Source organism: Saccostrea echinata, unplaced genomic scaffold (assembly GCF_033153115.1).
Source record: "Saccostrea echinata isolate AGI-Se365-2 ecotype Australia unplaced genomic scaffold, CSIRO_AGI_Sech_v1 ptg000033l, whole genome shotgun sequence".
In the NCBI taxonomy this organism is placed as follows: domain Eukaryota; kingdom Metazoa; phylum Mollusca; class Bivalvia; order Ostreida; family Ostreidae; genus Saccostrea; species Saccostrea echinata.
This window is the reverse complement of record NW_026889782.1, coordinates 26,744,477-26,758,714: the sequence shown is the minus strand read 5'-3', so window position 1 is coordinate 26,758,714 and position 14,238 is coordinate 26,744,477. Positions and strand designations below refer to the sequence as shown.

Sequence of the window (14,238 nt, the reverse complement as noted above, 5' to 3'; positions counted from 1 at the left end):
TTGGAGCAAAATAAATTAAAAAAAAACACACATAATTTATTTGAAAATTTTTTTTTAATCGATACATATCATTTATAAAATCAGACACCAAGCGATCATTAGCATGCGGATTTAAATTATAAAAGTCATGTACAATGTTATTCATGGAACATCCTTTAATTCTTTGTAAGATGAATTAGATACAATAGTGTCCACACAAGGAAGAAGTCACCGACTGGATTCTGGAATCGATATATATATATCTCGGTCCATTGAATATTAGAATACTTTAAAATCTCCTCTGATAATGTTCCGGGGGATTTCCGAGGGAATCAAAGAACTCTATAGATCCTTTTGAGGGAGAATGAAAAACGACCCAATGTAAACCTTTTCCCCCGCATTCGTCTGCATTCACGATCCAAAATTGGTGCTTTTTTTCAACAGCAGGTAGGTCGTCGCTGCATACGACTTGAACGTCGTATGATGATAAATAATGTTTCAATTCGTAATTGTTCATTTGAATATAATGCTCCTAGACTGATCAATGTGGAGAACCTGTGGGAATTTTCAGTATAATATTAAAGTCACACTCTCGGGAAGGGGTAGAGCGAATTTTAATTCTAAGCGACAATGACCTTTCCGCTTCGTATTAAAGTCGATGTAGGGATTAATATTCAAGACATATAATGCATTTCCAATGGGATATTCCCCTCGCTCTACACTAACGTGCTCTCTACCTTGAAGAAGGGTTTGGTAAGCTTCCAAGTATGCGCCTGAGTCGTAATTCGGTTGTATAGGTTTAGAGGGAAGTGATTGCCCGTCAACGTAGAAAGCTACAAAGTTACAATTAAAATGTTGAAAGTTATAAGGAGATCTCTTATAGTCTCCGTTAAAGGCGCTACTGGACACCATTCCCAGAATGAGCGTAGACGGAACTTCTCCTTGAAATACGTCGTCTATGGTCAAACTGAATTCTCCCTTAGCGATGGAAGCAATTTTTAAATTAGAAAATAAGTAGGGATACACGGCAGGGGACTTCTCCAACATTTTCACATGCGCCATGGTAAGGGCGGGATTAGGTCGCTGAATGCAGAGTTTAAAACTGGCATCGATAATTTGTATTTTGTAATCTTTACCCTCAGCTGACTTTAATCTAAATGAATCCTTACTAGGCCATAGTTTTAGGGAAAGTGCGACCCCGTTCAAAACCAAACGATCTTGTTGAAAAATATCTACGTGTAAGGGACCTTCCAAGTCCAAAATTTTTCCACCTTTGGTAAACTGATATCTTTGAAATAAACCGATGTTTATCCCTTTGATCGGGTCCGTATCGTCGGGATCAGAGGTGTCTTTAAAGTAGAGCTGAGACTGACGCACTTCGTAGTTTTCGGAGGATGTAGATAGTAAGGTATCGATGTAGGCCTTGTAGGGATAATTCGTTCCCAGCTGTGACACTGGAGTCTGCTGTAGACTAGTGTCCACTTGAGAAAAGATGCTGTGTAGAGGTAAGTTAGTCAAACCAACGGCATTTTCTTCGGTGATGGGGGGTGTTCAGCGGGCTTAGTATTCTTAGCTTAACTTTTAAGCGACTGTTCTGAAGGTCCATGTGTCCGGTGGAGAGAGGAGGAATGTTGAATTCCAAAGCAGAATACTCAGAAATTTGATTGATAGGTCTAAACTCTACCCATTCTCTTGTAAGTATGGTCGTGTCCGTCGGCGGAGGTTCAAAGATGGAGAGCTGGTTCAGATGGTTTTCGTTCATGATTAATCGTCGAATTGCGTGGTCAGCTTTGGCTTCTTGGTTCTAGGTTTAGAGTTTGCAGGTCTTCCCGGTGGACGATACATTTCTCGCTTTCTTATAAATTTTCGCTTTTTCGGTGAGGAGTTGTCGTTTTCACGTTCCAGTTCCGATTTAGCCATTTCTATTGCCTGAGCTACTGGGGTCACTAATTTCACGGAAGGGTGATGGTCCCTGGAAGGAGTTTCATTTCGGTGTTGCGAGCCGCTCCCCACAATGTACCTCCCTTTATAATCCGGACGAACCCTGCCAGCGGAAATGTCTTCAAAATGCTTCATCCATTTATTAAAATCGGGAACGTGAGGAACCCATTGCATTTTATCGTAGTCGTACACCTCTACTGAGCCCATGGTTTCTTTTTTCGCAAACACAAGACACACGCAAACGATTCAATACTTGTTGGAATAGGTCTTAAGTGTTCGTTTCTTATAAAAACTCTGATGTTACGAAAGTCTTGTTTAGATATATCAAAGTAGAAGGGAGGGTTATAAGACTCTTTAATGTCCTTTGCTACATCGCAAGCTCGCAGAACCGGTATCATATTATTTCGAACATAACTGTCTTCAACTATATCGCAGCATACGTACACTCGAGATACCAAATTTTCTTTGGACAGACGAATGTTCACCTCTAAAAGTGCGCACTCCCAAGAACCGGTCAATATGTATTGCTTAGGTAGAGTAACGATAAATTCATCGGGAGTATTAGAGGGATGAAAATTTGAGTCTTTCCCGTCCAAAAATAAATACACAGTCATGTTTAAAGCGAATCGTGGCTCTTCTCTCCTATAACTTAAGATTCTCTGTCTCTCAAAATACGAATGAGTATCCTCGCCAAGTAATTATCCCTCAAAAGTCTTGGAATCAGTTCGCAGTGAGAGAGTAGTGTGTCTTTTTTTTCTTGCAATTGAAATCCTCGGACTGATCAATTGTCTCATAACAAGCCGCCAACGCCGGAAATGAGAGCGATCGCGAGGTAAGATCGGAACATGTCCTTCCAGCAAGTGAGCCACGACATCGCAAAGAGCTAATATTTGTCGATCGCTTGCTCTAGGAATCATAGTGCGCTGTCGACTGCGGTTAGCTTGTCTGAGAACTCTCAGAAAATCGACATACTGCATTATATTAGATTGCTCCATTTTTTTATTTTTTAAAAGTAAATTCAATGCTATGATTAGGTTTTATTAATTATTATATTTTATATACTACATAATTAACTCTTCTTATAATGCTTCAATGACGATCTGGGTATGTAGCTGTTAATTTTTTTAGGCCATCCCCACCATTTGACTAAAGCCTGATTTCCTTTATATCGCAACACCTTCTCGATTCTATACATGGCGTCTCTGTCGACGAGTACTTTTTGTAATTCTCCTTCGTAAAATGTCCCTTTTATGTCTTCGCCATCTATGTCCTGTAATTGATAAAGGGGTATTCTCTGTTTGACCATGCGCGATTTAACGACGAAATATTCACCTGTCCACCTCTCATCGTATTCTCGATCAAATGGCTGTCTCAGATGAGAAATGCGAACTTTATCGCCGACTTTAAAATGAAAACGCAGAGGTCCAGATATATTTAATTCTGATTTTTTTACTTTAGTTCTGGGAGATCGTACATGCTCATCCATATAGATGCTTCGTCGTTCTTTTTCACTTGGTTGGGTGCCATTTTGATGGTTTGGTGATAGGTGGCGTTGTAACTCTTTGTGACATTAGCTAAGACATCGATCCATCGGTGAGTCTGATTTTGAGTCATGTATCGACTCAATTTTGATTTTATAGCTTTAATACCTCTTTCGGCAACGTTTGCTTTCTTTTCGTTTTGAGAACAGAAAAGAGTCACACCATTTTCTTTTAGAAGCTTCTGAACATCTCTATTCATGAATTCGGAACCTTTGTCGGTTCGTATTTTCTTAGGCTTGTTAGTATTTGACAACAAAGAGGCTAAAGCGCGTGACATCTCGCTACCTTTGGTGGATTTTAAAGCGACTGTCCAGGCATATTTCGAAAATACATCAATGACAAAAAGAAAGTAACCAAATCCATCGTTTTCTTTGCGATACGAGTTCAGTACGGCCGTGTCAGCATCCCACTGATAACCAATCTCTGGAACGACTACTCGCACACGTTTGAATTTTCTATTAATCTGTCTATGTAGAGTAAACGTTTCCTGTTTTTGTAACCAGTTCTTGACTTTGTTCGACTCAGAACATATTTTCCCTCTTTTCGCACGGCACGATATAATTTTTCCAACCCCCCAAATGAGCCTGGATGCTTTGAGTTGTAATAAACGGACTCTAAATATTTCTCGTACGACATGTCTCTATCAAAAATTAAAAGAAATTGTTCTTATAAACAAATCTCGATTTCTTGTTGGAAATACTACGTTGTCTAAATCTTTCAATCTCTTGATACCGGTGATAAGAACTGTTCCTCGCAAATGACAGGTGAAATGAATACCTTCTCGTTGTAACATGACAGCGGGAAACAACTCCGGGTCGTATGAAAAATTCAAACTTTTAGACAAGGAACTTGCGTTCACTTTTCCAGATAATTTGTGGCAAGCAGATGCAGTGACTAGTCGTACGTTTTGCAAACGTACATCGTATCCGAGTTTCTGTATGACGCGTGCATACTTTCTCAGTCTTTTTAGGCCTTGACTGAAACTTTCACAAGGACCATTACAATTTATTTTCCCATTGGAAAATATTAAACAAATTCCTCCGATTTTCCTATTTTGGTAAATTACACCCGGAAAGGACCGTGGGTCGTAACGTACATTAATTAACTGTTGAGTCAAAAAGTTGAGATTTAGTACACAGTTCATTTCTCCCTGATAAACAACGTTAGTCAGCCTCATGTTTAAATCATAAAATGATAAACGCCCTTTCCGAGTTGTAATTTTTATGAGCATATCCTGATGATGTAATATGATTATATAACAAATCGGAAACATGTTTAACAATAACACAGATCATACAACAAAAAGGAATCATGTTATTGACTTGGAGCCCATCGTGGTCCCCCTGAGGCCGTTGGAAAACTTGACGGCTCCCGCCATTATGGACACTATTCAGAACGTCTTAAACAGCCACCAAAAATTGAAGGTAGATTCCAGTTTTTACATGGACATTGGTATCATTGCTCTGCCGAAAGGCGGGGGTAAAGTGTACATAAATCAACTGACGGGCGAGAACAATTCCCTCAAGAGGAAACAGTCCATCATACAAATAGTGAACGACGACAACATGTGCATGGCGCGCGCCATTGCTGTGACGTGGGGTAGGTCGATCGAGTGTCCAAAAGAGGAGTGGCATTCCATAAAACAAAATCGAGGGAAACAAACCAATCTGGACCTAATAATGGAATTCCGGAAAATGCCGAATAGCCATTTAAAAATATGATCAAGCCCGGGTCCAAGGCGCAAACAGATTTGGCAAAGGAATTGTTGAGGCAAGTGGGACTACCTTCGGATAGGAAATGCACCATCTTGGACATTCAACGCTTTGAGACTTATCTGGAGCGAAAAATTATAGTGTTGGACGCTTCTCTAGGGAACAGGATATGTTATCGCGGCCAAGATAGGGAATTCCCTCAACTGTTTTTTTACTTAGTAGGGGAGGATCATTTCCATGCCGTCGTGACCATTACTGGATTTTTCTCTTCATCTTATTTCTGTAAACTGTGCCTCAAACCCTACACCGACAAAAACCGCCATTTTTGCGGCAAGCCCTGTCTCGTGTGCAAGAGACTCGGGGAATGTCCCAAGACGGACCAGTCTATTCCGTGCCCGGAGTGTAACATGACCTGTCGCTCGATGGCTTGCTACGAAGCACATCGAGACACGGACGAAGGCAAAAAGCAGAGCCAGTGTCAAAGGTAAGTGCAGGTTATTTATGTATGATGATTTAAAACAAAATTCATCTACTAGTATATAATTCACAGGATCATTTTAGAAGTAGCTTTATGGCTTATACATATAACGTTACTTTATACATGTATATACATTGGTTAACAGGTGTCACACAGGGGCTATTACATAGTTTTACACAAATATGTATGGGGGGGGGGGGGATCAGAAAAAAGGAACTAAGCAGGTGTCTTTTGTATTATTAATGTTGTAGAGTTTTCTCTCTTAAAATATTCAAACACAAATTTCCCAGGGTTTTTTTTTAAGTATATTTCCTGAGTCGGAGTTAAGTAATTGTTGCCATACTAGGTCTTAAATTTTTTTTTTAATATATTTTTTCTCTTAACTCAGTATAAAATTTATATATTTGTCATGGATCATTGTAGGTACTGGAGGTGTCTCACATGTTACCGGGTCGTAAATCGGCATGGTCGAGACCTGAAAAAACAACCTCACGTGTGCGGAGAATGGCACTGTAAGCAATGTAACGAAACAGTAGAAGAAAGCCATTTATGCTACATGAGAGCATTACCACCCGCCGAGACCCGCTGGCAAAAGTTAATATTTTTTGATTTCGAATGCAGTCAAAATGAAAGGTATGCATCTCGCTATTAAAATGTGTTATGATAACTTTAGACTAAAATAGAAGAAAGACTTTTATATATATAATCCAATATACAGTTTTATATATAAAAAAAATCATTAATGTATAGAACGACGTAATTATATAAAATCGATCACATGACCGCCTCGGGCAGAAGCGACTTCCTACGATGGCACGCGGAACAGCGAGATCGAGTGTTTGATTTCGCGACGGAAATGAAAGACTACTGTCGCAGTGACGTCACCATCTTACGAGACGCCTGCCTGAAATTCCGAGCCCTGATCGCTCAAGCCACCGACGATCTCGTGGACCCCTTCGCTTCGTCGATGGTAGCCAGCATGTGCATGACCATCTTCCGCACCTGTCATTTACGAGAGGAAGTCCGAGTGCGACTAGGTCGAGCGACGGGTCACGGGTCTCAAGCTACCCGCGAGAGACGGCCAGGTTCATTACCAGAACCGTTGGTACTCCAGGGAAGAGTTTGAATCCGCCACCGACATGGTACTGACCAACCCCAAGAGCGAGATAGTCCGACCCTTGAAAGACGAGGGATGGTACACGGGTCACTACCGAGCCGGCACTTTGACCCTACGTCTTCCGGACGGACCAACAGCGCAAAGAGACCAAACCAGTCCCCAAGCCTCCAGGCACTAAGAAGTGGATCAAATTATAATGGATGCCCTAACAGAGAATCGCATGAAGGTCCATTTTAATGTGATTAAGGGTATTGGCGTAATACTCATGTTGTATAGCACTACCATCACTATACTTCTCGGCGTTAAACAGGAGAATCATCCCTTTCTCCTGTGCTCCTTCATTACCCTCACTAAACGCGACTCTCTGCACCAAGATTTCGCAAACGCATCTGGGAAATGGCGTTTATGCAACTGTATGTACATATACAGGGAGGACGAGAGTAGACCTGCGCCATTTCGTCAATGGAAAAGCAACCATCAAGGGGATTTATCTGGACGAGCACCAGTGGACAGAGTTGATGCGTTCGAGTGACAGTATCACATAACTCTTACCTCATTTTATGTAATACTTTTTGTATATATATATATATATATATATATATATATATATATATATATATATGCTTGTATCGAAATAAAAGTTTCTCAGTCATGGTTCAGATTAGTAATATCGTGTGTTCTGCCGACCTAGGCTGTACTCTCGATTTGAGATTGTTTACACTCCAAGCCACTAACGTACATTACGATGCCAAAAAACATAATGTGGTCAGTTGGAGGCACAGAAAAATAGGTGGCCATTGCTTTGTGTACGCAAAGGGGAAATTGGTATGCAATGGCGGTGTGAGTTCCAAGGAAGAAGCTAGAAGGCGGATCCGTCGCTACGCTCGAAAAATACAACAAATGGGTTACCAGGTACATCTGAGTAAATTTAAAATCTTGACCGTCTCCTTGTTTCACGACTTGGGCAAACGACTAGATTTGTCGACTATAGATGGCGCTCGTTACGAGCCAGAACTGTTTCCGGGCGCCATACTTAACGAAGGACCCGTCTGTTTTACGTGTTTTCATTCTGGGAAAATTATCATTTCAGGAGTTACAAAAACACGTCAGCTTCGCCGATACGTGTATCCGGTACTGTGTAAATTGTTATAAGAGAATATTTAAAAAGAATTTATAAACTAGCCATGCCGGCCTGGGAAACTTACCTTAAAAATACAGTCCCTGAAACGTTCTACTTTCCCACTTGAACGGTGAGCGAACGCTGAACGAACGGTGAACGAACGCAGAGCGAACGGTGAGTGAACGATGTGTGAACGCTGAACGCAACTTGGTGAACGATGTGTGAACGGTGAGCGAACGCAGAACGCGAACGGAGCGCAAACGCGAACGCAAAGTGAACGGTGAACGAACGGCGAACGCAAGATGAACGATATATTCGGAATGCCTCTGATCTTTTCCTTGCATTGAAACTATTTTATTGTATTATAATGTCAGGTGCTGAAAAAAAAAATAATAATAATAAATATGAATGAATAAATAAGTCAATAAAATAAATTCTCCAAAATTGTCCTAAGAAAGACGATGCATGCACATTAAGTTTTTAATCACACGATTTTTATCGCATTAAAACATTGCAATTGTTGCCGAACGCTGAAGCATAAAAGATATTGTTTTTAGTTTGAAAATAAAAATGTTTATTCTTATTTGATAACAATTCAGAGAAAACGTATGATTTATAGGATGAATTAAAGCGGTTGTAACTTATATTCATATATATATCTCCGTGTCAAGGCGATTTCGTGTAAAGTAATGAAAAAAAATTAATTACATTTATACGCTCGTATTTTAGATTTTTAATACAATACTATATTATGTGTCATTTCTATTTTTCATTATGATTTATTGAGCAGACGTCTACATGTATCTCTAGATGGCCGTGATTATACTCGGACAAGATGATACAAAGATACATATTCATATTATTTGTTAAAAATTCAATTTTCAGAACATGATATTTAAGTAATATGGTGTTATAGTTTTTATTAAACAGACAAATGAGAGAGAGAGAGAGAGTACTATTCAGTTTTAGCCCCCCCCCCCCTCCTTTCAGGCTCCACCAAATGTTTGTACCTATATCAAACAAAAACTCTGAATTTTTTTTTCTAAATATATCAGACAGTGAAAGTAACTTTTTTTTTTTATCAACAAATCATACCCATTTGTTTGACAGTCATACTCGTTTTTATTTTCCTGCTTTAAGTTATCACGAAGTCCACGTGCTTGTCCTGTCAATCAAAATCATTCGACACTGTGCAGGTGTGAAAGTTTCGTCACATCGAAGACGAAGTGCGAGTATTTCCAACAAGTTATAACATTTATTTTTATCATTTCTAGATTTGATTCCAACATTTGAATAATAAATTAGTAAAATACATTGGGCATTAACACTTGAATGTGAAACATACTCTCTGCCAATTTCAAATACCACCGCCGACACGTGTACATTTTGATCTACTATTGTTTTGTGACTTTTTTAGATGCATGTTTGTTTTGAGACTGAAATTTTTGTTCTAAAAAAGACCGTAGCTTTTTTTTTTAAATGTTAATTAAAATATTCTGGAAATACGGTACTGACTAAGTCACCGATTTAGGGGGAAAGGGGGGGGGGTATTAATCATATCGAATGGCAAACATATAAAGTTACGGTGAAGAAAGACTTTCTTTCTCTATAACTATAGACTTTACATATTACAGTAGAGAAATTCTGTAGTGCATTACATTTTAAATAAATATTTCCTTTAACCACACTATCATTTTAATTCGTTCTGAAGATAATAAATAAACATGATATCCGCAGTACTATATATAACTCTCAGAACTAGTTCTATTATATTTTCTGTAGTAATTAAAAAAAACGTAATAGAAATAAATATTTTCGTAATTTTGCTGCGTAATTATTTGACTTGAATAATTATATCTCAATTAACGATTTGTCGTCTTTAACAAAACAACAAAATGTTGCAGTGCTTGAAGTATTTGCACATTGCCCTTAGTTAAATTTAATATTTCAGCATCGTTCTACATAGGTACAGAATGTGCTTGTAACAACATTTATTTTCCAGAGTAATTTAATAAATAACCTAACAGCTAAGCTAGAATAATAAAAATATATATCGTAGATATTTTTCCTCGTGAAATAATGATTCTTCAAACACGATATGTTAGTTAATAAATTAAAAAAACCTGTAACTCCTTAACTACAAAAAGATAAGTCCTTTCACTTCGGAGTTCCGAATGACAATAAAAACTGAACGATAGGTGAACGCTGAACGCAAGATGAACGCAAAGTGAACGGAACGAAGAGCGAACGCTGAACGCTTTGTGAACGGTGAACGCGAGCGCACGGTGAACGGTGAACGCAAAACTGTGAACGGAGAGCGAACGGTGAACGCACGGTGAACGCACGCTGAACGAACGGTGAACGAACGGTGAGCGAACAGAAAAATGGGAAAGTAGAACGTTTCAGGGACTGTATATATTATAAACCCGGTAGTCCGGCTAGTTTTGCTGGAGCCACTAAACTACACAGTTATGTCACTTCGGAGGGTAAATATTCTATAAGTTTACATAAAATCCGGAAATGGTTGCAAAAACAAGACACTTACACGCTCACACGTCAGGTGAGGCGAAATTTTCCAAGAAACAGGGTGGTGGTTGAAGGTTTCGACAGTCAGTGGGAGGCGGATCTCATGGATCTTTCGGCCCTGGCTTCTGATAATAGAGGATACCGCTACGCTCTAGTGACTATCGATGTGTTTTCCAGATACGTTTGCTGCAGAGCAATAAAACAGAAAACGGCTTCTCAGGTTCTGGAGGCCTTCCGAGCCATTCTTGGTGAAGGAAGGACACCAAAGGCACTGAGAACCGACAAAGGAAAAGAGTTTAAAAATAAACAATTTCAGTCCTTTTGTAAGGAAAACAACATTCACTTCTTTACTTCCCAGAATGAAACTAAATGTGCCTACGTCGAGCGTGTCATCAAGACTGTAAAAATGAAAATCTTTCGGCTGACTTCGATCCAGAAAAATTACATCGATCACCTGGACGATTTGATAAGCAGTTACAACCATACCCGTCACCGCTCTCTCGGCACGTCACCCTCTGATGTATCCAAAGAAAACGAAAGTGAAGTAAGATTACAGCAGTATTTAATAAGAAAAGGAAAGACCAATAAGAGGGGAGCCTATCGATTCAAACCCGGAGACTTGGTACGCATATCTCATCTGAAGCGCAAGTTTGATCGCGAGTATCAACAGAAATTTACTGGAAAAATATTCAGAATAAAATCGCGCAGGCGGCGACAGAACATACCCGTTTATACTTTAGAAGACTGGGATAAAGAGCCCATCGAGGGTACATTTTACAACTCGGAATTGCAAAGAGTCCTCGTAGACAAGAACACGTCATTCAGAATAGAGAAGATTCTCAAACGAAAAAAAGGACAGGTGCTGGTGAGGTGGCTGTTTTACTCTCCAAAATTTGATTCCTTGATTAAAGCCTCGGAAGTCAAGAATTACCTCTGAGATTATGAGAGAACATTTCCTGTTCATAACAAACCACGATGCTTTGGTGACCTCTGATCGACCTGGAGAATTTACAGTAACTTTGCCCCAGGCGTTAAATCTACACGGTGATTGGATGTGTGCTCTGAAAGAAATATCAATACGAGGAGGTTTACCTGACGACATATCCGTCTTTTATTTCGGGGTAGATTTTTGCGAAGAGTCTGTGATTAGAAATAAGACTTACCCTGTGCTGAGACTGATAGATCATGTTAAACCCATGTAGATATTCAGCGACCCATACTACATGAAAATTACGAGGAGTTATCTCAGCCACTTGAAATTTTTTATAAGAGACCTTAACTTGGAAGACCTGCATTTTCATGGTACGCTGACCTGCACCCTTCACTTGAAGCAAAAAAATGACAACTCACGTGTACGACTATGCCAGTAAGAGGTGGGTGCCGTACGTCGCAGATGTTGATAAATATAAAGATTATTTTATCGCCATGAGTGAAGGCATGGTTAAACCGGGACGTCACATCATCCGCCCGCAGAGAGGAGCGGGTGAATCGTTAAAAATTGTGTCACCTACCGCCCAGGCCCTGGAAATAGCTAAAGAGACCCTGAAAGCAAAGAGGCGGCGTTATGACGATACACTTTCCTATAAGAGCTGACAAACCCTACCGATTTTGCTCACATGATGGAACAACTGGACTCTAGCCTGACTCTTTTTCAAAAAGACCCCCAGGACACGGGGGTGTTAAGCAGAGACTATGTCGAATATAGACCTGTGAACCAATTGACAGACGACTCTCCTCTGGGATTTAATATCCCAGCTACATCTATCAATTACATAGACTTAAAAAAGACGCGCCTGCACGTCAGATTACAACTACTGAAACCCGATGGTAACCCCGTAGACCAAGACGATCCTGTCGGCTTGGTGAATTCACCCCTCAATAGCATCTTTTCACAAGTGGATCTTCAATTGCAACAGCAACCCGTGAGTCAACTTGGTACTAACTACCCCTACAAAGCTTACCTGGATTCACTTCTTGGTACGGATAGACTGACCCAAGAGAGCAAACTTTCATCAGAGGGCTTCATCCCCGACTCGGCCGGGTTTATGGACGACCCCAACCCTAAAACTGGTGGCAACTCTGGTCTTTTTATGAGATACAACTTCACGAAGGAGGGCAAGGTCGTGGACTTTGAAGGTCCGTTGTTTCTAGATGTATGTCAACAAGATCGATTGATGCTCAACGGAGTACCGCTACAGATTAAACTGTGGCCTCACACCGATAACTTTAGACTGTTGTGCACCCTACCCGGTTTCAAAGTACATCTCAGAGATGCCTGTTTAAAGATTTGCGTTGTAAAACCCAATCCAGGCGTTTTGTTAGGTCACGGGGAGGCCATCAAGAAGACACCCGCATTGTACCCCTTCAGTAGATCAAATATTAAAACCTATTCTTTGTCCCCAGGTCATTTCGCGTTCAACGCCGATGATTTGTTTCAGGGAGAAGTACCAAACACTCTTGTCATAGGGTGTGTTAGCTCCGTCGCTTACAACGGAACCTATAACAGATCGCCCTTTAATTTTCAACACTTCTACTGTAGTTTTCTCAATTTTTCTGTTGACGGAAGGAGCGTACCCAGTCGAGCATTGCAACCTGATTTTGAAAACAATACGTACATCGAGGCTTATGAAACTCTCTTTGCTAACACGGAAAAGGCCATCAACATATCTAGGGGAGATTATCCAAAAGGATATTGTCTTTACGTCATTAACTGTCAGGATGGAGGCAATTTAACGACATTAAAGAAGGGGCATACTCGTCTTGAAATGAAGTTTGCACACGCCTTAATCGAATCCGTCACCATCATTCTGTATGCCACTTTTCCTCATGTGATGCAGATCGATCAGGCCAGAAACGTTTATTTTTAACAAAAAAAAAAATGAATGCAAGGGACTTGTGTCATGTCTTACGTCATTACTGCGGCTCGTTATTTGGAGGCGTGTGGTCAGCAGATACATTTCTGGCATGCCATTTGGAAAATAAACTGTACATAGTGAATACAGATCACAGTCATGGACCGGGGATACATTGGGTAGCGGTGTATTTCCCCAAGGATGGCATTCCGGAATATTTTGACTCTTTAGGACGAATACCCATTGATTCCTGTCAGATTGTTATGAACAAATGTAACAGCAGTTATGTTTGTAATTTTAAACAAATTCAATCATTTTCTTCTGATACCTGTGGTCAATTTTGTGTATTTTATTCGATACTCCGATGTATGGGTTACAAATTGCATTTTATTTTTAAACTCTTTGGAGATGTGGAATACAATGATACCTTAGTAAATCAGTATTATTCAACTGTTTTAAATGCAATGAAATAAATAAAAACAAAAGCATCTTGTCAATTTATTTATTTTATCTTCAGTTTTAATTTGACCATTCAGTTTTACAATACATTAATTTGACCATTCATGGAAAGTGTTTGGGTTGCACTCCGGACATGTTAGCATTGACGTTTGATTTTGGTAGTTCAAATGGCAGAGTTGGATCTCCTCATACTCTGAGACCGCCTGTTCAACCATCGGGAACGCCGTTAACAGCACTTCCCATTCGGCTTTTTTAAGGGCTAGGCCCTTTCTGGTAGCCACTGGTTCTTTGGCCTCTGGCGGAACCCAAAAATGGAGGATGTCCACTGCCGGATATTGGTTATTAATGGATACATGTACGTTACCACCGAGGTGGTACTTCTCGTTCACTTCCTCTCCCTTGAAGAGTTTTTCTGCCATTTTTTTGATATCGTCCAGTTGCTATAGAAAAAAAAGGAATAATTAACTTATACATCATACTTATATATGGAATATCAGAGTAAATTGGACTTCA

At 39.9% G+C, this 14,238-nt stretch overlaps 3 protein-coding genes across 3 annotated transcripts; all 3 read left to right on the top strand.

Moving 5' to 3' along the window:
• The first annotated feature begins 4,732 nt into the window (after positions 1-4,732).
• Positions 4,733-6,303, top strand: LOC133198353 (uncharacterized). The gene is made up of 3 exons (XM_061334456.1): positions 4,733-5,060; positions 5,396-5,657; positions 6,075-6,303. The coding sequence occupies exons 1-3, from the start codon at positions 4,733-4,735 to the stop codon at positions 6,301-6,303; spliced, it is 819 nt and encodes a 272-aa protein (XP_061190440.1).
• A 1,116-nt stretch (positions 6,304-7,419) lies between these two features.
• Positions 7,420-11,351, top strand: LOC133198352 (uncharacterized). Its single transcript, XM_061334455.1, has 2 exons — positions 7,420-7,680; positions 10,449-11,351. Exons 1-2 carry the CDS (start codon positions 7,420-7,422, stop codon positions 11,349-11,351), a joined length of 1,164 nt encoding a protein of 387 aa, XP_061190439.1.
• Positions 11,352-12,033: 682 nt separating this feature from the next.
• LOC133198351 (uncharacterized protein F54H12.2-like) lies at positions 12,034-13,281 on the top strand. Its single transcript, XM_061334454.1, has one exon. It carries the CDS (start codon positions 12,034-12,036, stop codon positions 13,279-13,281), a length of 1,248 nt encoding a protein of 415 aa, XP_061190438.1.
• Positions 13,282-14,238: the final 957 nt, after the last annotated feature.